At 39.3% G+C, this 25,108-nt stretch overlaps 1 protein-coding gene across 1 annotated transcript in view; it reads right to left on the bottom strand.

Annotated features, from left to right (window-relative positions):
• Positions 1 to 2,108: 2,108 nt before the first annotated feature.
• Positions 2,109 to 25,108, bottom strand: part of LOC126471546 (rhythmically expressed gene 5 protein) — a 191,329-nt gene continuing 168,329 nt past the window's right edge. Inside the window, exons 3-6 of the mRNA XM_050099773.1 lie at positions 24,274 to 24,378; positions 17,660 to 17,734; positions 8,578 to 8,721; positions 2,109 to 2,412 (exon numbers count right to left, since the gene is read on the bottom strand). Coding sequence (XP_049955730.1) covers positions 2,306 to 2,412; positions 8,578 to 8,721; positions 17,660 to 17,734; positions 24,274 to 24,378 — 431 coding nt within the window. The 3' untranslated portion in view covers positions 2,109 to 2,305. The remainder of the gene's footprint in view (positions 2,413 to 8,577; positions 8,722 to 17,659; positions 17,735 to 24,273; positions 24,379 to 25,108) is intronic.

The raw sequence follows: 25,108 nt of genomic DNA, 5'->3' as shown, positions 1-25,108 counted from the left end.
GTCCCAAATTTTTCCACAGTCCAATTTGTTCACAATCCAATCTAGTCACTGTCACAAATGATGATGATGAAATGGTGAGGACAACACAAACACCCAGTCCCCAGCAGAGAAAATCCCCACCCCAGCCAGAAATCGAACCCAGGACCCCGTGATCCAGAGGCAGCAACGCTAGCCTTTAGACCACGAGCTATGGACCACATGTGCTGTGAACACTCTTTAAATGTCCTCCATTTCTCCCAAACCCCTAACATTACCTTTGCTAAAATCTCTGTTTAATCCTATATAATTCAAAACTGCATTATAAATTCACAATGTTTTAAGTATGGTAGCTACTGAACTTGATTTTTTTTTTGTTAACATACATGATGCATACTTTGTTGTTGTAAATTGCCCAGTATCTGACATCACTGAAGATAATTTGCTAGTGTGAACTCAATAAGGCTTGCTAATGGCCTGGATGAGCTTCATCGACCGCCTTGTGTATCCGCGCATCCATGACCATTCATCATTAGGATTTTATAAAAACCCTGTCTCGAATAACTTATTTACACTTAATGGTTAACAGCATACTTAGTCTTTCCTAAAAGATTCTCAGTTTTATCACAGATGAAGCAATGCATCAAGAGTGCTCCTTTGTTGTTTCCCACCTATCATGTTTCCAAATTTTCTTTCAGATAAGCTGGTCTGAAGTGACTTTCATCCAACTTATTAGTTCTTCTCTTCATGCAGCCACTTGCACTTTTTTTCTACCGGGCAAACAGAGTCATTTCCAGGCTACTTCTTTATCCTTCCTGTTTCAAGGCTTCCACTATTTGTTTATATATATGGCCACGCCACTGAAGCATTAAGTACTAAGTAAAAAGTGCCATGGGGGCAGACAATATACTTAAAGTCATGCCTATGCCAGTCTGCAACCATTCCATGACACTAATCTAAAAGTTAGTGCTAAAGAAATAATGTTATTGGTGTTATTGGCACTTTGTTGTATGGGAGGAAGGAAATCATCTTCAGGTGCACTACATTACAATTTAGAGACCAATATGTAGTGTTTGTGAATGCCACTCCTGGAAGATCTTCACTATCTCTTTGGTTTGTATTTAAAGACTATTGGTTGTAAAACATCATTACATTTAATTTTGATTCAATGACTAATTTTATTTTTATTAAATAAATAAATATAATAAATTAAAACAATCATTTTGTACAAACACACAAAGATTTCTATTGCTTTAAGTAAAAACTTCCTTGCTAATTTACAGAGAAAGACTTAGCTAACACATGTTGGTACTGAATTTTGCTTCAAAATTATAATTCACTACATTTTAAGGTCTCACCTCAAGCTGAGTTATCTTGTACTTAGAAATAATAGTTTACTACATTTGAACATAAATGATCATTATCTGGGAAAGTAATTTTTATTCAAATAACAGTAATAAGTAAATAAATAATGACAAAATAAATAATGATAATAATAATAATAATAATAATAATAATAATAATAACAATAATAATAATAATACACCTACAGTTTATAAACTAACAGATGGCATGTAGCACAGTATGTTACAAGGTCATTACAAATCTGTTTAAAACATCAGTCAGATGCAAATTTTTGGAGCATAAAATTTTTTGTTGTGGGCCTGCACTTGTAATATATCACAGGAGATATTACAAGAGAGACGAACATCGCATACAGAGTGAGAGAGAGAGGGAGAGGGTGTGTGTGTGTGTGTGTGTGTGTGTGTGTGTGTGTGTGTGTGTGTGTGTGTGTGTGTGTGTGTCTCAAACTAAAATCTCTACTTATCATGAATGTTGCACTACCAACAGAAGTACTCAGCAGTTAGTAAAATAATCCCAACAAAAAGCAGAGAACCAATCTGTGTCATAGTCCAGCCCACAGTTTCATCTTACCTATACAGTTCATGTTCCTTGCACCTCAAACAGTGATAAAGTATAACAAATTTTATGTCTGTTAGATTAAAACCTGTACTGTGTATTGCTGATAATTATGGATAAGTATGGCCAGGTCAGTAGTGTAAATAAAATAATACATGTAAACACAAATATAAACTACCTTTAGCTATTTCTTTCACACTTTTCTTGAGTAATTTATGTAATAATGCCAAAACTTTTATTGTAACAGGTTTCTTATAGCTCAGCTCATTTTTAGAGTAGTGCTGCATCACTAATTACAGTTTTCTGTGAAACTAAAATAACACTGTCCTGGCTTTTGTGTGGAACTGTGACTTCACTGTCTAGCTCTTTTTATAAAACAATGAAATCACTTTTATTGTTGGACTAATTATTATGAAGATTTTTTCAGTATGTCTTCTGGTGGAGGTGAGTACTGATACTGCATGAGCTTCATTTCCTCAGCATCTTCATCCCTCACTATGGGAAACTGCTGCTCACCTGTAAAACAAAGCAGAGTACCAAATAGAGAATGGAATAGCTTGTCAGCAATTTATAAGCAGGAGACATAGTGAATAGTGTTCTATTCGTCTCATAACATACAATTTCTAATCATATGATTAGTGTACAGGAGACACGACATACACAGTTCATGTAATGCTGTATGCAAAAGCAACTTTTCTGAGTATTGCCTATTTGTTGATGTAAGTTAGACGTCATGTCCTGTTTCTGTAAGATGGTTCACTGATTATTGTTCATACTTACTGGACCATACAGTACAATGGTCACAACACTGGCCTCATTCAGGAGGAATAGGGTTCATTTTCCCACTGGTTCCAGATTTACATTTTACAAGGCTTCAGAGCATTTTGGTTTACATGAAAATTTTGTCTGTACTATAGCACAGTTGATACATTCAAACATTGACATGGATTCCTTGGTATCTTAAAATGACTCTCAGTGTAATTCACAAGAGTGAAAAAGCTATAAATATAATTTTAATGTCTCATACAATGATACGTTGAGATAATTCATGTGCTTTATTTCTTGTCTCGAGATTATTGGTACTTTTTTGTTACAGTTTCTGTTTCTTGATGAGAAAAAGATAAATCCAGGTTATGATCAGCAAGGTTTTTGGTACTACTTGGACTCCTCCTCTTCGAATCCCTCAAAATACTGTATTCTTACAATAATCTAAACTAACTCTTGTATTTTTAAAAAACTTGCTGATATTATCCTTTTATTACACAATTTTAGGATCTATACATAGGTGCTTCTAATACCTACTTATAGCAAGGTACTTTACTTGCTTGAGAATTTTTCAGCATCTCTAGCAGCACTCTGTGATATCGGTTACATTCTTCTATCTTTCTTCTATAAACTTCATGTGAACTTTTATTTGCCTTGGAAAACAATGAAGCTATCATTCAATAATACATAACAAAGTTGATGTCATTTTGTCTACAGCTTATTTTAAGCAGAAACTTGGTGGAGTTCAGTACTCAACTAAAGCACTCTTTCAGTAAACAGCTGTCAATTTATTTTATTCACATTACTATATGTTATTTTAAAGTATCATATGCCTCAATTTCATCTACTATAACAGTTTGCTTCCATGAACATATCTACAGTACCGGTATATCACTGATGTAACAAATTATGAATCCTACAAACTGTATTAAGAAAACCAGAAGTAATGACTGTTACATCCTTTTATATATTTAGTTGCTTGGTGCATATGAAGGAAAACCTACTGCCATAACCATGACACACAGCATGGGCAGAAGATATAAATCCCACCATAGGACTTAAATAAATATATAATAATGATATGTATATAGGGATACAGTTATTTAACATGCTACCACCATATGTGTGAAATATGTCACTGAGTACCTTCAGTAACACTACACAAAGACAGTTAAAGCAAAAAGCGTTTTACACTATAGAAAAAATTTTAACATGTTTTAAAAATGATATTTTGTATTAAACCTCATATGTCTCCAGTTGTTATATCAGTGATATGTTTTATTTCTACTGATTTTGTAATAGTATACCTTAATATCTGATTATTAATGTGTGTACTGTCTAGAAATGTATTCCACTATACATTCGTATTACTCAGTTATTACATATGCTAGATATAACTCATTTATGAGTCAACACCAACAGCATGTGCAGTGCTTAATGATAAATAAATAAATAAATAAAAAAGTATTAAAACTGCTGTAAAATGATAGCCTTAGGAAAATATTTGTGTAAATTCTTTATATGATTTTTCTTTGGATTCTTGTTCATGAATAGATCACCTCCTTGACATAAATTTAAACGGAATTATTATGAGGATAGCATTCACTGCTATGATCATTTTCTGCAGCCCACCTCTGACCATAATATGTTGTAGCTCATGAGTAGCTAAGACTGTCAATAACTGGGAATGCAAGTCAGAAACAAAATAAGGAAGAGCAGTTCACACAGTCTATGGATTCAAAAAACACAAACTAGCCTCCAAGTATCAATACTCACATCTAGTGGCACAAGGCTACAGAAAGGTCTTTGGTTTACAGGTGATGAAGTGATAAATAACTAAATCCAAAAAGTTAGTCACTCTAATGTAATTGTAATATTGACTTCTCTTTACTTCACCGAGATTAGTTAATCTTCATTAAAGTTACAACACACATAAACTGCATATAAACATCTGCCTTGAAGATAAGTTTGTGTGAAAATAAAAGAAACAGAACTTTTGTGAGAAAAGAGCCTTGTGTTTCTTGCCTCCCACTCTGAAAAGAGAGATGTTTAACACAACAGTACTGTCAAATACTTGCAATGTATTTCCAATATTTGGAACGTAGCCGGTAGCCCAAATACTTCCATAATCATACAGCTAAAAACCTAAATATGGAAAAACACATTCTTTTTACTTGTCTGTGGGGTATTAATCATGATAGGAGTTGCTTAGCATTAGTTTTTTCTGTAATCACAGTAGTTTTTTTGATGACAGACCATATAAAGCTTTGCTGCATTTACACCCCTTCCTACTTCAAACAATGGCAACAGAAAGGGTCATAAGTTGAAATACTGAAGAATAAAATTGAACTGAAGCACTCCCTACTTTCTTTCAGAATCAGGATGAACTACTGAATGTAAGTAAACAAAACAAACTCAATCAATCCAAATGTAAGGTTACACACCACAGAGTTCTACTACCTACTCTTGGTCCTATGGGTGCAGTATGCTTTCGTTTTCAAATGACCTGTGACCTTGTTTACGTAGCAATCTAAACAGGAAGCTTAACAAAGACTCAGAACCCTGGAGTAATTTTGCATTTCTACACAAAGCACTTCCAGAGGTGAAAATAGGCTGTAGAGCATAAAAGAGTGATTCTGGTAATACACAAATCCATAAAAGGTTTTCAAATAAGTAAACAAACTAAATGGGATAGGAATAAGTGGTTAAAGTGTGTGTCAGATATCTGTCATGTTGTTATTTGTAATAAATAATTTTCTATTTCTAAGTTTTTTCTGTAATGGACACCCTGTCTAACACATTTGGATCTGACAAGTTTTATGTACAGAGGTTTCCATGGTTATACATTAAGAAATATCCTTGCAATGGTACTTACATTAAAATTCTGTTTACTATGTGTTTGCAATGACACATTATAATGGTCATGGAGAAAAAGTTGGATGTTCTGATATCATATTATTTTATTGATTGTGTTTAGCTATTGATAATAGCAATAGATGTCTTTCTTTCAAGAAAATTATTGAAATTCCAAAGCTGGAATGAGAGTGAAAATGGCCAAAACTTTCAAAAGAAAAGATAGTTCCATATTTAAGTGTTAAATAATGTGCAAAAATGGTGAATTTCGACAATTTAGATATGCTATGTTTTCAAACTTGAATGATGTGAAATGAGTGTGGAATGTTTGTTGCTTACCTGCTTAATATGTGAGGTTTTGAGCTAACTTTTGACAGATAATTAAGCCATGCAATATATATAAGCAACGTTGTACTTTGAAAATTAGATACAATTGTTTCACTAGGTACTTCACCAGTTTCACAATATGTGGCAAATAAAATTTCTTTTCTTCCATCAGATTTCAAAAAACAAACAATGGAAAAGCCAGGATGGAATGTAACAATATTAGATGCTGAGTTTGCAGATAGGCACAACAAAAAGACTGTCCCAAATAAAGCTTTTGGCCATTAAGGCCTTCGCCAACAATGTGAGTTGCATTTGCATGTGTGTGGGTGTTTGTGCTTGTGTGTCTACGTCTATTGTTGACGAAGGCCTTAATGGCCAAAAGCTTTATTTGTGACAGTCTTTTTGTTGTGCCTATCTGCAACTCAGCATCTCCACTCTATGGTGCGTAGCAACTTTTCTTTTCATAATATTGTTACATTCCATCTTTTCATAATACTGTTAGATTTCAAAAAACCTCGTAAGTATTAGTATGCTACATATTTTGACTTTATATCAGTTGCTTTTAACCATCTATTTAATCTCTTAGTATCCGTTCAGTGAAGAGATGTAGTGAGGTGATCATATGCCCCTGGCAGAAGTGCCACAACTGTTGGTTAGAAACCATTTCTTTATGTTACTACTTGGACAAAAAGACACTGTAGAAACCACAATGTCACAACAGTGTGTATTTACAATTGTAGACCAAGGAAAAGGCTTTTTATAGTAGGCAGAAGATACAAACATGAGGGCAGGAAAACTCACATAACTCTCCCGGTTAATTCTTAAGTGGTCTTTCTTTTTTGTTTCTTATTGTTAATCAGTTTCTGCACCCCCTCTGTGCCTAGATCCTTGGTGGGGGGCTATCTTGCCACTCCTTTGGTACAGACCTGGTTTAGTGCATATTTAAGCCTTGTTTTGATTGTTTCCCTTCCCTCTTCCAGCACCATGTTATAGCTGGACTAATATTTGCAGAGAAAGACTATCTTTTACAGTAATGTCTTTGCAAATGTTAATGTATATAATATATTATAAGCTGTTTTAAGTTTCTCTTACTGTGCATTGAACTCTGTACAGCAAATGTACATTTTAAAATTTGTATAACACAACAGAAGTATACTAAGATCTATTTAATTATGAACAAATGTTGTTCTCTGACACTTTTTTAAAAATAGAATTTTCTTTTTATATCAGCCATCTGATGTTCAGATATGAGCTTAGGAGAAATCACATTTTCTTAGGTTGATGATATACACTATGTGATCAAAAGTATCTAGACACCTGGTTGAAACTGACTTACAAGTTTGTGGCACCCTCCATCGGTAATGCTGGAATTCAATACGGTGTTGGCCCACCCTTAGCCTAGATGACAGCTTCAACTCTCACAGGCATACGTTCAATCAGGAGTTGGAACACAAACAATCCATTCGTCACGGAGTGCTGCACTGAGGAGAGGTATTGATGTCGGTTGGTGAGGTCTGTGTGAAGTTGATGTTCCAAAACATCTCAAAGGTGTTCTATACAATTCAGGTCAGGACTCTGTGGAGGCCAGTCCATTTCAAGGATGTGATTGTTGTGTAACTACTCTGCCATGCGCCATGCATTATGAACAGGTGCTCGATCATGTTGAAAGGTGCAATTGCCATCCCCGAACTACTCTTCAACAGTGAGAAGCAAGAAGGTGCTTAAAACATCAATGTAGGCCTATGTTGCGATAGTGCCACACAAAACAACAAGGGGTGAAAGCCCACTCGATGAAAAACAGGACCACACCATAACACCATTGCCTCTGAATTTTACTGTTAGCGCTACACACAGTGGCAGATAATGTTCACCAAGCATTCGCTGTACCCACACCCTGCAATCACATTGCCACATTGTGTACTGTGATTCATCACTTCACACAATGTTTTTCCACTGTTCAATCATCCAATGTTTATGCTCCTTATATCAGGCATCATTTGGCATTTACTGGCATGATGTGTGGCTTATGAGCAGCCGCTCGACCATGAAATCCAAGTTTTCTCACCTCCTGCCTAACTGTCATAGTACTTGCAGTGGATCCTTATGCAGTTTGGAATTCCTGTATGATGGTCTGCATAGATGTCTACCTATTACACATTAGGACCCTCTTTGTGGGCCTAGGGATGTTTAGGAGTGTGGAAATCTCGGGTACAGACCTATGACACAAGTGAAACCCCATCACCTGACCATGTTCAAAGTCCATGAGTTCCACGGAGGGGTCCATTCTGCTCTCTCATGATGTCTAATGACTACTGAGGTCGCTAATATGGAGTGCCTGGCAGTAGGTGCCAGCACAATGCATCTAATTTGAAAAACATTTGTTTTGGGGGGTGTTCGGATACATTTGATGACATAGTGTACATTGCGAAGCAACACTTTTTCTGCATTTGCCTTAGATATATTCAATAAAGATTATTAGGTAAATGAAAACTTTCTGTCTATAGGCTCCTATTGTGGTTTAGTGTTGGAGTGTGATGCAGAAGATAAAATATTTCCAGCCCTTCATGTGAGTGGCACAGACAGTTTTCTGATATGTGAAGTATGGTAAGTGTGTGTACAACAATATTACTCTATCACTTTACTTTTCAGCTTAACAAGTCAATAACCTGTGAATTATTGTGCACTGATATAATGTAATAAAACAGAGTTCCTCTCATTTCTGAGGAAAAACAGTACCTGGAACTGGATTCCCATCAGGCAGCAGTTTCATGACCATTGGACCCATGAGGTATCCCTGTGATTCAGTGGGCAGATACTGATGAACATTAGTTGAGGCAGCTCCTTGGGAACCTATGTTTCCATCATCACTTTCGTTGTGCTCTACAAAACAATATATTTTTTATTATAATTTGAAAATACAATTCATGTGTAATCAGGTAAGGAAATTACCTGATATATTAAATGTTTGTTTCCCTTCATCTCCGTAATGTTTCCACATTGTACTTTCTGATCACACAGTTTATTTTCATAACTTCATCAGTGTTATGAATAATTTTAGACTAACTTCTACAGGCATGCTATTAGCCATTTGAAGTAATAGAACATACACTTTCAGGTAATCAAATCTACATTTACATGTCATGATTAGCATATGTGAGTTGCATAAAGGTACCAGTTTTAGAGAGATGTTTATAATTACATACACATCCCAGTAATACTGTTTTGATACAAGAAAAATTCATTTTATGTATAAATGAAAACCTTGAGCAACATTTGCCATTGTATTCGCACGCGTGTGTGTGTGTATGTGTGTGTGTGTGTGTGTGTGTGTGTGTGTGTGTGTGTGTGTGTGTGTGTGTCATGCACACACTATAATGTTTGTCTCAATGATCTATCAATAATATTTACACCAAGTATAAGATTTGCACTGAACAAAGTGACTATTCCTGAGACAGATTTTATTTTGTATCACAGGGTACTTGCAGTGCCATTACCAGCAGCATATGTAAACTATGATCCAAACCTGGACTGGAGTCCTAGATTATTGGATCAGTTTTTGTTATCTTAAGTTGTCAAATGAAAAATATCGTAGTTTTGTATCTGGTGTGTTTTAACTCAAGACAGAGTCTTGTCAGAAGTAAAAACTACATTTCTTCTGTGGGCTACATGATGAATTGAAACTAACATACACTAATTTTTGTGGTATTTGACTCTTACAAAGAAATTCTTACCAGCTGCAAAATAGGGAACTGGTATAGGAAGGAACAATATAAATGTAATGGTAACACTGGAGAAAAAAGCATAGAAGGGACAGCAATAAGAAGGAAAGAAAAGTCACTAGATCTGAAGAAACACGAGTTGTTAGAAAGAGAATCAGACATAACAATGCACTGACGACCAAGGCTAAAATTTCAGAACATTGCAAACACTCAGCTGTTTGTAACTATTATGTTGAAAATAAAAAGTTTAACATGAAAGAAGTCACAGGGCGCACTTTTAAATCTATCTTAAGTGATATCAAAGTTGAGGAGTGAGTGAGCTGGTTTTGAACAAAATAAAATTAAGTAAAAACCAAAATTTCAAAGAGGTAGACAGGCACTTTTAAAGACACAGAGATAATGATCACTCAGCAGGTGTACAAAAAAGAGAAGGAGAAAAGTTTGTAGAGATTCCAAAAGATAAAGGTGTGTTACATAAAAGATATAACTTACAGGTTTGGGAACGGAATTGACATATCTACATTTATAATGCTCTTATGTTGTTTATCTGTTTGTGTGTGTGTGTGTGTGTGTGTGTGTGTGTGTGTGTGTGTGTGGTGGGGGGAGTTAAAAATGACCTAAATAGTGAAAATTTAGACGATACAGGTATGTTTCATAGCACCTTCAGCAGCAAGATATTGTGTTTCTGTTGATGACTGTGTCTATTAGCCACTCATTTTGAATGATACCCCTCAGAGTTGTCAACATACGTCCATATTCTGTGAACCACTATTAAATGTGTTGTAGAGGATACGTACCATTTGACTGCAAACAAAATTTTCTTTCCATTTCAACAAGTGATAGAATATGGGAACAAAGCTTGTTCTCCGTCTCTAATGATCTCGTTGTCGACGGTATGTTAAACACTTTTCTCCTCCTCCTCATCATCCTCATCCTGAAGTTTTTTTATTTAACTCCCCGCAAAGCAAACAGGCTTGTGATAACTCACGTTGGCCTTCTTTATACATGCTTAGGTGAGTTGTTAGTGCTATCTGAGGATTGTACATACTTTAGTAGAGTCGTAGATGCGTTTTTTTAAGCAGTACCTGTCTTACTGTAACTGTATCAAGCAATGTTTGGACGACGAACCGGAGTTGGCAATGGTGCACCGTTCGGATTTTTCGTGCAAAAAACACGGTTTTCGTTTTTTTTTTTATGCATGCCGCTTATATTTTTCAAACATTTGCAAACCAGTTCAAATTTTGTAAGAAGGTATATAAATATATGTAATTAATGATCGTCCTGTTTTGTGAAAGCGTTATCCGTTGCCACGATATAAGCAACATGATTCGAAAGACAATAGAAAAACCTATACCGGATGAGTCGTCGCCCGAGTGAAGAAAAATGTACATCGGTTGCCAAGCTATGGCGGTCTAATATCAAAATAATGGTAGAGTGAAGGTTTGGAACCAGGATGAAAAATGCTCCTATTATAGCACAAAAAAGGTGAATATGTGCTGGGCAGAGTTAGGGATGTAAAAGAAGGGAACTAGCTTTCCGACTTATTCTGGCAGGATCAAAGACAACGTCTTGACATATTCGCGCATTATTACACAGTAAGTCGAAGCATCCCATTTTCTGTGCTAACCACTCAACCTTTGTGAACTCGTACTTCATTATCTCCAGCTGTGGCACTGCTACATCAATACATGTGACATATCTGTCTCCAGGCATGATGCATCGTTCGTGTAGTCAGAAGTAGTTACATTTATAACATCGTCTTTCTCTACATTATTGTTTAATTACTGACGCTTCACAATTTTTCCAGATCAGATTTGATATGGTTATATCTTTCATCAGATACCACTTCTTCACAGATGATTACGTCGTTTATAGGAGGTCTGGGACAGCAACTAAATTAACCGTAAAATGATTGATGCTCCCCCGAGGTGCATTCCAAATTACTTGTGAACCTTGGCTGAACTCCATTTGAGATAACGTACTACACTCCACACTACTGCCTCACCATCCTCATACACTCATTTCTATAATCCAAACCTCCCAGTACTCCGAAACAAGGAAATGAACTATCCAGACCCCCGGCTCGAACTGACAGGGAGTTTGTCCTCATCAGACATCGTGGTCGGTAGTTCGCTCTGTCAAGAAGTTACCAAACCAACTACAAATCTGGCAAGATGCAGAACAAGTCTTGGAGTCACTTGATTACACATGTCAGTCTTGCCACATGTTGCGTTTCCCTAGACTGTGTACCTTTTGGTGCGGCTGTTTGGGTGATCAGGGCGGGCATTACAATGAGACCCCTTTTATGGTTCCGTTTCTCAAAACCGATGGCTGTAAGAAATGAAAATCGTGGAAGAAATCAACTGCTGGCTTTAAGACCCCTGCCACCACATTTCAACAAAGACTAACGAAACATTGGCTGCATATCAGCAGCCTAGACGAGGAAGTGTAAAGTGAGTTCACTAGTATATGGTTCCCTGGAGTGGATTGAAAGAGCTAGAAATATCGACGGAGACCCATTTAATTCTACCTCCTCATAAACCACAGCTTCATATTAACCACATGATTGACCAGGATGAAAAATGCTCCAATCATAGCAGATAGGCAGAGTTATGGATGTAAAAGAAGGAAATTAGCGTTTCGTAAAAAAAAAGGAATTCGCTTTTCGACCTATCTGGCAGCTTCAAAAACATTTAAATCAAAACATCTTGTCATATTTGCGCTTTTCTGCTTTTCAGTATTACTATCCTTGTCATATAATATAAAGCATCGTGTCAAATAAAGTAACATGATACATGGTGACGTTCCTCCCCCCGCCCCTCTCACGCAGGAGCAAATCCTCCCTCCCCCCGAAATATTATCATTCGAGAAAAAGTGTTTGCTATTACACGCATGCTTTTCAGCCATATGGTATTACATACTCTTTACGGCGGCTGGCGAATCTTCTGAATTTCCGTCGCAGAATCAGGGACTTCAGCTTATAAAAGACAACATGCAAGAATTACCAACGCCTTGCAGCTAAGAGAGCTCACTGCCCTGGGGAAATAGGGTTAACTGCATAATAATGCGTGAATGTGTCAAGACGTTGTCTTTGAAGTTGCCAGACTAAGTCGGAAAGCTAGTTCCCTTCTTTTGCATCCCTAACTCTGCCCAGGACGTATTCACCTTTTTTGTCCTATAATAGTAGCATTTTTCATCCTGGTTCCAAACATTCACTCTTCCGTAATTTTGATATTAGACCGCCGTAGCCTGGCAGCCGACGTACATTTTTGTTCACTCATCGGTATAGAATTTTTTATTGTATTTAGAATCATGTTGCTTATATCGTGGCAACGGATAAAGCTTTCACAAAACAGGGCGATCATTAATTACATGTATTTATCTACCTTCCTATAAAATTTGAACCGATTCGCAAATGCTTGAAAAATATAAGCGGCACACGTAAAAAAAAACCTAACGAAAACCGTGTTTTTTTCACGAAAAACCCGAACGGTGCACCATTCCCAACTCCGGTTCGTCGTTCAAATATTGCTTGAAAGAGTTACAGTAAGACAGATGGTTGAATGGCTCTATAAGGGGCCACTCGTCCGCGCTAAATCAAGAACTTTTCACCCATGTTCTTAGCTCAAATTGGGACCAAGCACCAAGGTCCGCTCAAACCACGAATCTGCGCACGGCATCCTCATGTTACAACGCTTTCCCCAAAGTAACAGGCTATACGTTATTTTGTAACGAATCTTCCTAATAGACAAAATTATTTTTGTAGATAAAGACTCGTATCCGGTAAAGAAGTCACTTGGCTCGACCCGACAGAGCTACAACTTTTCACTGCTGCTGAAAACAAATAATTGCGCTATACTCAATGAGGTGCGACACTTGGTACTGGCTCTTCCTTCGGTGCGCTACGGCACTGTGGCACAGGGATTTAAATGTATACCAGGACTACAGTGATCTACTCGCAAACAAATTAGTTACGGAACTTTATTTTTTGGAAGTGTTGATTAAAACATTGAGTACTCCTTGTATTTCCTATCGAACCTCGACTGCTGCCGTGCAAAAAATGGTTCAAATGGCTCTGAGCACTATGGGACTCAACTGCTGTGGTCATAAGTCCCCTAGAACTTAGAACTACTTAAACCTAAGGACAGTACACAACACCCAGCCATCACGAGGCAGAGAAAATCCCTGACCCCGCCGGGAATCGAACCCGGGAGCCCGGGCGTGGGAAGCGAGGCTGCCGTGCACTAGAAGTAACAAGTCGTCCACGTGGGATGACTTAACAGGTGGTGTTTTATAGTATATCCACAAGTTCTAAATTGGCATCCAAGAATTAGGAACCGCATACAGAAGCATGGGGGGGCATCCCTTTGTAGTACGTTTGCTAACTGTTGAAGGCGGACTTGGCAGCGTCACGTGCCTGGGTCATGCATTCATTGTTAAATCGGCTCATGTAAATTGTATCGCCCCACTGGCATGCCATTTGGACTTGGAATTCTGTCCTTTCCCGTTTTAGACGTGACCTCTCCCATCTCTACATCCATTTACGTCAATATAGCTACTGAATTGTCACGAGGCGCAGTGAGGTTTTGTCTCAATTGTTTGTGATTTTAAGTGTCATCCTTCACTTTGTCATCTGGACTCTTTGCAGCTACTTGTCACTCGGCCCACTATTTGGATTGTGGAGACGATAACATGGTACCCAATGTTCTTGATGATAGTGTATGGGGCACGCCCATCGACACGCTGCGATTTTTTCACGATAGAACCTCTCTATTGACTAGTTCGTATGGCAGACCTTATCTCTGATTTACACCGCTCGCAACTGCCTGAATTGCATCACAATCAGGTTTCTGTCATGAAGGCTTTCTTGATATATGCTTCCCGCCTTTCAGCTTGCCTACTAATCTCTATTAGTGCCTGTCACCAAGGTGTGATCTGTACTGTATAATGTTGTTTCTTCACTGCCAGAAGTTTTTCTATTGACTTTTCGGTGTTTTATGACAACTGTATCTCGCAGCATTCGTAAGAGTAGGGATTCGCATTCAGGGTAATAAACTTGCAGTTTGCTTGTATAATTATTCTTACCTCTTTGAGAAATCCATGCCTTTTTTTCTATATTTTCCTAGATAGGCAGTACATTAATCAACTATGGTCGCTAGTTGTCTCTACTGAAGGAACTTCACAGTTTTGTAAGTTCTAAGCCAACGTCTGTATGGGTGTTTGCTATTCTAATAATAAACCTCTCGATTTTTTCAGTAGCATCTTCTACAACTACGATGTACTCACCTCACAGCTTAGTAATTTTATCTACTTTTAGCCTCCTTTTGCGTGTTATTACTGTCACCATTGGATATTTGTCTTTCGTTATCATCGCAGCTGCTGTAGGCATGCTAAGGATCCTTCGTTGCACTGATTACGATTCCTGCAGACAGATCACATCATAGTCCTGTTCTTCAACGACTTTCGTAGCTCAGGCAGGGCCGTCACATCGTGCATCGGATACGTGTATGCCGTTCATAACGACTGAACGACAGATAATTGGTATGAGAGTATCTAAATGGTTCAAATGGCTCTGAGCACTATGGGACTTAACATCTGAGGTCATCAGTCCCCTAGAACTTAGAACTACTTAAACCTAACCAACCTAAGGACATCACAAACATCCATGCCCGAGGCAGGATTCGAACCTGCGACCGTAGCGGTCGCGCGGTTCCAGACTGAAGCGCCTAGAACCGCTCGGCCATACCGGTCGGCGAGAGTATCTACTTGACTACGGTTTTGTGTGGTGAAACGCCACTACGAATTAATTGTAAAGCCGTTCCAATTAAAATTCTTCCTATCTTTTTTGCAAACTTCCCGAATTAAGTCTTAAGCTTTTCTACGCTGAGCGGAAAGTTAATTGCATGTGAGTGAATCTTTTGATTCCAGAACGGAGACTATTATTAAATTTCCCATGTAATGTTTCACACGTATTAGATGTTTCAAAGTTGTTTTAACAGTAAACAGGTCTTTTAATATAGACAACCAGAGCATTTTATCATTGGTTTCATGATTTTACCGAGGATCTAGTCAAAGAGTTTGTGCTCTCGGATTAAATCTACATTGTATGAGTAACAACATCCACTATCTTCTTCTCGTCGACAGTGCTGGATGTCAATTCAGGTGTGTTATTAATTTGGATGTCGACGTCTAATATTTGTCTCTCCCTAAGCACACACGGAGCTGTTTTAAATTTTGCAGCACACTATGTAACCCGTAATTATTTAAATGAGGATATGTTCTTCGCGTATTTCCGTGGAGTATTGCTAGTTCGTTCTTGGGCTGAAATGCCGGTTTACTGCAACAAACTCTGAACTGCTTCTGTTCAGTTAGATACAGGGTGTAATGGGAATAAGTGCGGATATTCCTACTAAATAAATAAATGAGCGTTTGGCGTCATTGGCCGGGAGGCACCTTACGGGGCAGGTCCGACCTCCTTGGCGCAGGTCTTATTACATTCGACGCCACTTTGGGCAACCTGCGTGCCGGATGGGGATGAAATGATGATGAAGACAGCACAACACCCAGTCCCTGAGCGGAGAAAATCCACGACCCAGCCGGGAATCGAACCCGGGCCCGTAGGACGGCAATCCGTCACGCTGACCACGCAGATATCGGGGCGGACGATACTCCTACTGGTGACTGACAACAGTTTAGTGAAAAACGTTTTATCAGTATTTAAGATATTTACAGGCTAATAATTATAGCAATTACAGGTCGTATGTTTCTAGGTTGGGTAGTACCTCCAAGTACATGTGGCTCGAGAGAGCCATTAATGCTTATTTTCCCCTGGGCAGCAGGTCAGGTGCTGCGTTTGAATATGAGGACGCAAAACGGTTCGTCTATTCTGACAGGCGTAGTCCACTTAGCGGTGCAGTTACGACTGTGCAGAAAACAACAGGTCGTAACATTTCTGACACGTTTGCGGGAAGACTGTTCAATGCATAGGAACAACAGGAACCACTTGTAAAAATATCTGGTCTTATATCCGTTACACAGGGTATTTTAAGTATCACAATCCATTCATTTTGCGGTTTATATTTTCCTTCTTTTATTTCAGGAAATACAGAAAACTGGGCATATTGTCCCGGGGCATTTATTCTTTTCGTGAGCTGGTTCCCCATAACGCTCATAAATTGTATTATCCGAAGTACAGAACGTTCAGATGCTTCGTAAGTCAAAGCACGTTAGACACCATAGTAGAACCAAGAGTTTCTGTGACAGATGCTGGACAAGTCCAACTACAACTTATTTCGCTATTCTAATATTATCTTCTCTTACAGAACGTCCATTCCGGTACAAAATGGATTTCCGTTTAGGAAAACGAAGTTAATGCCTGTATCTCGATAATAAACGAAATTAAAAGGACGCCGATTAGGGTTTTAAGGTCCCGTCGACATTGAGGTCATTAGAGATGGAGCACAAGCACCGTTTGCTCGAAGGATGGGGAAGGAAATCGTCCCTGCCCTTTTAAAGGAACCGTCCCGGAACTTGCTTGGAGCGATATGGGAAGACTAAATCTGAATGGTCGGACGCGGATTTGAACGGTCGTCCTCCAGAACGCGGGTTCAATGAGTTAACAACTGCGCCACCTCGCTCGGATTAAGTCTGTTTCATTAGTCACTGGTCAATATTCGTCCAGGCGAAGAGAGGTTACAACAAGTATCTTTAAAGAGTCAAAGATATTTAGGTGAAAACGGTGGGTACCTCTCTACCTGTAATAAGCAATAATTGTCGAGAGAATGAAAAATAAAATTACATCATCCGAATGCACAGCACGTTCTACATAGCTATTACAACCTATGAAAGATTTGTAAGGCACACGAATATTCAAAATCTTTATATCTCATGTGTGTATAAATCGTGATGACGTCACTCCAAACACGTTGCTGTGAACGGTGACAGTGGCTTTTATTGCTTTGCTTTCTTCTATTGTAACAATCTGCCAGACTCATCCATCCCAAGCAGTTTCAAGTACTTCGACGATTGCAAGTTGATTGTTTGCGAGGCTTTTAACTACAGAAAGCACTCTATGAGCGTTATATTAACTATATAGTTACCTGAGTGGTAGTCTGCTGGATGCGAAGCCGTTTCGCCGTGGCTGTCAACTCCGCCCTTCATCATTGTGCCCCAAACTGCCGTAAGGAAAGAAACAACGCCTTAAGTTTCCACATTATATTACTTGCAGCCAAAGCTCATACAGAGAAGAGGATAGTAATCGAAATAGCAAGAATGAAAATACAAAACTATTCATTCTGTATAGCATAGTTCCACAGTCATTTACAATAAGAATGACAATAATATATTATTTAGTCTGGATAGTATAAAACACAATAGCTTATAATGTACAACTACACTAAGAGACAGAGCCAAACCGTTTCTATCATCTTCAAGTATATAGAAAATATCAGTGTTAAAACATAATTTCCATAGAGTTAAAAGAGGAAAGAGACGTTTCGGATGCATAGCTACCAAGTAAGTGGACGTTACAAGAGCTTCTGCTGACATGTGGGTCTATTACAATATTCCATCTTTCAGGCCATGTGATAGAAGATGCTGTTTTAATGTAATTATATGTAACTTCAGAATGTGACCAGCAGCAGTCAGAAATAGCAGCCAAATTCCAGATGAGACGTGAATATTTCTGCTATATCGTCTTATAACGACTGCAGTTGCGCTGCTTGCTATGAGAACAGTGCAGAGGTAGTGTAGAATCATATACAGGGTGTTACAAAAAGGTACGGCCAAACTTTCAGAAAACATTCCTCACACACAAATAAAGAAAAGATGTTATGTGGAGATGTGTCCGGAAACGCTTAATTTCCATGTTAGAGCTCATTTTAGTTTCGTCAGTATGTACTGTACTTCCTCGTTTCACCGCCAGTTGGCCCAATTGAAGGAAGGTAATGTTGACATGCGACTCACTGCTCTACAGTACTAGCATCAAGCACATCAGTACGTAGCATCAACAGGTTATTGTTCATCACGAACGTGGTTTTGCAATCAGTGCAATGTTTACAAATGCGGAGTTGGCAGATGCCCATTTGATGTATGGATTAGCAAGGGGCAATAGCCGTGGCGCGTTATGTTTGTATCGAGACAGATTTCCAGAACGAAGGTGTCCCGACAGGAAGACGTTCGAAGCAACTGATCGGCGTCTTAGGGAGCACGGAACATTCCAGCCTATGACTCGCGACTGGGGAAGACCTAGAACGACGAGGACACCTGCAATGGACGAGGCAATTCTTCGTGCAGTTGACGATAACCCTAATGTCAGCGTCTGAGAAGTTGCTGCTGTACAAGGTAACGTTGACCACGTCACTGTATGGAGAGTGCTACGGGAGAACCAGTTGTTTCCGTATCATGTACAGCTTGTGCAGGCACTATCAGCAGCTGATTGGCCTCCACAGGTACACTTCTGCGATTGGTTCATCCAACAATGTGTCAATCCTCATTTCAGTGCAAATGTTCTCTTTACGGATGAGGCTTCATTCCAACGTGATCAAATTGTAAATTTTCACAATCAACATGTGTGGGCTGACGAGAATCCGCACGCAATTGTGCAATCACGTCATCAACACAGATTTTCTGTGAGCGTTTGGGCAGGCATTGTCGGTGATGTCTTGATTGGGCCCCATGTTCTTCCACCTACGCTCAATGGAGCACGTTATCATGGTTTCATACGAGATACTCTACCTGTGCTGCTAGAACATGTGCCTTTACAAGTACGACACAACATGTGGTTCATGCACGGTGGAGCTCCTGCACATTTCAGTCGAAGCGTTCGTACGCTTCTTAACAACAGATTCGGTGACCCATGGATTGGTAGAGGCGGACCAATTCCATGGCCTCCACGCTCTCCTGACCTCAACCCTTTTGACTTTCATTTATGGGGGCATTTGAAAGCTCTTGTCTACGCAACCCCGGTACCAAATGTAGAGACCCTTCGTGCTCGTATTGTGGACGGCTGTGATACAGTAAGCCATTCTCCAGGGCTGCATCAGCGCATCAGGGATTCCATGCGATGGAGGGTGGATGCATGTATCCTCGCTAACGGAGGACATTTTGAGCATTTCCTGTAAGAAAGTGTTTGAAGTCACGCTGGTACGTTCTGTTGCTGTGTGTTTCCATTCCATGATTAATGTGATTTGAAGAGAAGTAATAAAATGAGGTCTAACATGGAAAGTAAGCGTTTCCGGACACATGTCCACATAACATATTTTCTTTCTTCGTGTGTGAGCAATGTTTCCTGAAAGTCTGGCCGTACCTTTTTGTAACACCCCGTAGATGCGAGGGTGAGCGGCGTCGTATCGATCCCTTGAGCACAGTAGTGAGACGAACCACAGCATGTTTTAGTTTCTGTGTCTGAGGAAATGAGGAGAATGGTATTTAGTGCACCGTCGACGATTTGTCGTAGGATTCACAATAATCTGTAGTGTAGGTAATTTGATTATCCACATAAAACAAAATTATAAGTGACCATGTGTAACTGAACACCCAGGTAACGAGGTGGTCTAACGGTAACTAAATAGCAATTCGAGGTATTAACTATGCGCAAGCTAATAGAGAGAAGAAGGAAAACCTTATTATAAGGCTACTAGCAAGAAATGTCATACCGATTTGCTCATACGGAGGAGGCAACTTTTGTGTAACAATTTGGGATGGACCACTGACATTCCCACACCACTGGCAATAAAGTTTACTGTTTCACATTTATGTAAAAATAACTCCATCAACGGAGCATCGCCGTGATCATGATATAGTTGTTTTCACATCACTGTGTAAAATCATAAAAATAACTGTTTTACGTAGGTGAACTGAAGTCTGAGAAATATTAGCTGTCTGCATTCACACATTACCTGTTTTCCTGTTATTCGGGGTAAAGAGTAAGAGCAAATTTCGACATTTGGAAGTAAAGGCACAAAAACAGCTTATAAAACTTTTAAGTATGAGAAAAAATGGCAAGTATGTCAAACGAGCGTCGCACAAGGTAATCTGTTGGAAATTAGGTTAGTGGTAAGCTGGTAAGCGTACCAAATATGTGAAGGAAGAAGTAGAATAGAGTAGAATTAGCTTGCTGAATACTGGGTACGTTGGTGAACCAGAAATTTAATACTGAATATCCATTGAAAGAAGAACATTTGCATTTCGTGATTACAAGTGCTACAGTGGCTTAACGGATGTGTTTCAAAAGATACTGGCGTCTTAACGGGAGTGATGCATCATTATGTGTCATGTTAATGCATGGCTGAATGGTTTTACAGGCGCCAATAAACGAACGTTCTCCATTGTGATTCATCAGTTTCCCTAGCTAAGTCGTGATTGAATAAGTATCAGTGTCAAAAACTGCTTGTAGTATTGAAAATTAAACCAATTTGGGAATAATGAAATGAGAATGATTAGAATTAATAATCTCGTCTCTATTTGGACCATTAAAGAGGAAGCAAAACTCAGCTGGGCAAAAATGAGAGTTGAAACTGATTGAGTCTTTTTTAAGCAGATACTGTAATATATGCCGGAAGTTACGAGGGCTGTCCAGAAAGTAAGTTACGATCGGTCGCGAAATGGAAACGACTATGAAAATCCGATAAAGCTTTGCAAAGATGTGTTGGGCAGTGTCTCTAGTATGACTCTAGGTAGAATTATGTCGCTCTTTTCATTCCTGAGCTCTTAGTGAGCGCGTAAAGATGTTATAGAAAATAGTGTCTCCCGCCAAGTATGAGGGCCTGGTGAGAATTTTCCCCTGAAGCTATGCAACCAACATTACATAACTGTCGTGCGGTTCTTCTTCAAGACAATTCTCAGCCTCGTTCTGCAGGGGCAATGAAGATGTTCCTGCATCGTTTCAATTGGAAATGTTTGGTTACCCACAATACAGCCCGTAATTGTCTCCCACTGAGTTTCATCTCTGCTCAAACGAACCGCTGGCTATGAAGACAACATTTTGGCACAGACAACGAGCTTTAGGCCGGCGTAGAGAATTGGCGGAAAGCACTGGCGGCTGCCTTCTATGATGAGGGTATTGGAAAGTTGGTACAACGCTACGACGAATGTGAGTCAGAACGGCGACTACGTAGAGAAGTAGCTGAAAGGTGTAGCTAACTGTTACAAATGAAACATTTTTGATTTTCACTATGATTTTCATTTCGCGATCAATCGTAACTTACTTTCTGGACAGCCCTCGTATTTCTGGGTACAAAAAATTCAGGGTTGGGCTAAATGGAATTTGTGTTTATCTTCTCGTGACTGCAGCTACGTGTTCTAAAAACAGTGCCACCTCACTTGGTAAAATGGAAGGGAGATTAGGGTTTAACGTCCCGTCGACATCGAGGTCATTAGAGACGGAACCTGAGTTGGTGTGGCAAGTCAAGAAATGTAAGGTGTTTCTGTCCCCTACTGTCTGCAGGTTGACATATCTTATACAGCCATTTTGAGCCACGTAGTAAACGGGAGAGTTAACCAATCAAGAAAGGTGATCATCTACTGCCGCTAACGTGGAAAGTTATGATTACCTTCTTTTTCGATTACAAGCGTCCTCAGCTTCTTTATTTCGCCAAACAGAGGGAAGAGAGGAGTACATCTACATCTACATTTATACTCCGCAAGCCACCCAACGGTGTGTGGTGGAGGGTACTTTACGTACCACTGTCATTACCTCCCTTTCCTGTTCCAGTCGCGTATGGTTCGCGGGAAGAACGACTGCCGGAAAGCCTCCGTGTGCGATCGAATCTCTCTAATTTTACATTCGTGATCTCCTCGGGAGGTATAAGTAGGAGGAAGCAATATATTCGATACCTCATCCAGAAACGCACCCTCTCGAAACCTGGACAGCAAGCTACACCGCGATGCAGAGCGCCTCTCTTGCAGAACCTGCCACTTGAGTTTGCTAAACATCTCCGTAACGCTATCACGTTTACCAAATAACCATGTGACGAAACGCGCCGCTCTTCTTTGGATCTTCTCTATCTCCTCCGTCAACTCTGGTACGGATCCCACACTGATGAGCAATACTCAAGTGTAGGTCGAACGAGTGTTTTGTAAGCCACCTCCTTTGTTGATGGACTACATTTTCTAAGGACTCTCCCAATGAATCTCAACCTGGTACCCGCCTTACCAACAATTAATTTTATATGATCATTCCACTTCAAATCGTTCCGCATGCATACTCCCAGATATTTTACAGAAGTAACTGCTACCAGTGTTTGTTCCGCTATCATATAATCATACAATAAAGGATCCTTCTTTCTATGTATTCGCAATAAATTACATTTGTCTATGTTAAGGGTCAGTTGCCACTCCCTGCACGAAGTGCCTATCCGCTGCAGATCTTCCTGCATTTCGCTGCAATTTTCTAATGCTGCAACTTCTCTGTATACTACGGCATCATCCGCGAAAAGGCACATGGAACTTCCGACACTACCTACTAGGATAATGTACCCTATGGACTTACACTTTAAAAGAAAGGTGCATAATAAACTATGATCGTTATCCGAAAAGCAAACAGGAAGAAATAGAAATAACTTCTTCTCCGCTGGGCTCACAGCTTGCGTTAGATCATAATATGACATTTTTATTCTTCTATAGAAAGTGATCTATGTTGTCAACATAGTGCATAAAAGAACTTACGTTCCAGGATGACTTATGGACGTCACTCCAACTAGACGTAAGTATAATATAAAATGAAATTCATAGTTCTGTTACATGAACGTTGAATAACATGATATATAAATATGATGTCAATAAGAACATTTGATAATGGCACATATGCCGAAATACGTTTGTCGTTAACTTACGTATTCAACAAGAAATAGACAATTTGCGGCTAATTTTGTCAAAAGTATAAAAAAATATTAAAATAAATTTCACTATTAGTCATATTGTGATGAAGCAGATATGTGGCAAGTGACGGTACTTCACTCACCACAGAACTGAGAGTACGCAACAATAAATGAAATTCCTCCCGTCCTACACAAACGCCTGCATCGTAAAAAAAGGTCACCGCTAAAAGCTCAACTGTCGCCAGGTTTCTACTTCCAGAACACGCTACAAATGCTGACGTTGCAGTTGTCTACTATGAGACGTAACAGAAACTACATCAGATTGTTCAGCATAAACAGTAAGGAATGCTAGTGAAGGTAACTTGTTCACTGCACATTTTCGCACACTAGAACTGCTACTGTCTTGCAGGAGGGAAGTTTAAGTGCATCCATCACACAGCTGACGTCTTGGAGGAACTGACTCAACTGTTATTAATGTTCAGGCAGATACTGTGTAAAAAACACATCGACGATGGTGTCAAAATGGGGGCGAACTGGTTGACAACGCAGGCAGAACTCTTCGCTTTTCGAACAGAAAAGTTGGTATAATAACTTAGAAAATGTGGGCACATTTTGTGGAAAGTAAACAAAGGGATTGTGGTTTTGTTGAACTCAGACGGCTACCTAACAGTAACTATTCCTATTGTCTCACAGCAATACGAATGTGACAGCTCGCTAGAATAGTATCTAAGTAATATTTCCTTGATAATAATTAACTTTAATTTTTCTGCTTATAGTAGTTGTTTCAGATCATCTACATTCAAAACATATAACTGATGCTTTTTATAGGTACACAATTTTTAGTCTTCATAAAGCTTAAAGCGAAGAAAATTTTGCACTAAGGGAGAAGTACTTACTGAGATCCGAGGCTCCACGTTGGTATGGGTCCATTCTGTTTAAACTGGAGTCTTCCATTTTAGCTAAATTCTTGTAGCCATGGATGAGCATTTTGGTGTTGCAGTCTGAAAAAGAAGTAGAGAAATTACAGTTAGTTTAGTTAGTCTTCAATATAACACGTACAAAGGGAGAGTTATTCAGACCGTATCGGAACTAATAACTGATGGTATGACTCTCCGCATATTTGATTGAGAGATCCAGGAATGCGACTTGTTTCGTCTTCAGATTATGTGAGGCTACGAAGGGAAGCAGGAACCGTTGCAGAATACGTGGAAAGAGAATGATACGTGGGAAAAAGTTTCATTTTATGTGACGTCTGGTATACAGGGTGTATCATAATTAATGGCGTAAACGCATACAGTTGAAAGTACACGACACTACAAGCAAAAAATTCTTGAACCCGGACCCTGAGAATTGACATTCTGTCGCGCTGATCACTTTGCGTCACAAGACATCCGTTCAGGTTGATCGTTGATTCCTTTACTCAGGTTTTTATTTTATTATTATTACAGAGGGTGAGCAGCCCTCTGACCGAACACGCTGGGCTACCGTGCCGGCACCACTCAGCTACCGGGGGCGGGCGAAGCACAGGTGTAATTCGTGTATGCCTATGCAGTCCCGCTACATGTGCAAAGATCCCAGTTTCTCGGATGTGCTGATGCACCTCTTTGGTACAAGCGTGCAGCCTCCCGTGCACAATCATTAGCCCTACCATACATAAAAATGGATACACGCATACTCCTCGTTACCGTAATGTTCCCTGTTACCATCAACATTCGTACAATTCAATTGCTG

The sequence above is a fragment of the Schistocerca serialis genome, chromosome 3 (assembly GCF_023864345.2).
Source record: "Schistocerca serialis cubense isolate TAMUIC-IGC-003099 chromosome 3, iqSchSeri2.2, whole genome shotgun sequence".
Lineage (NCBI taxonomy): Eukaryota > Metazoa > Arthropoda > Insecta > Orthoptera > Acrididae > Schistocerca > Schistocerca serialis.
This window is presented reverse-complemented; position numbering and strand designations above follow the sequence as displayed.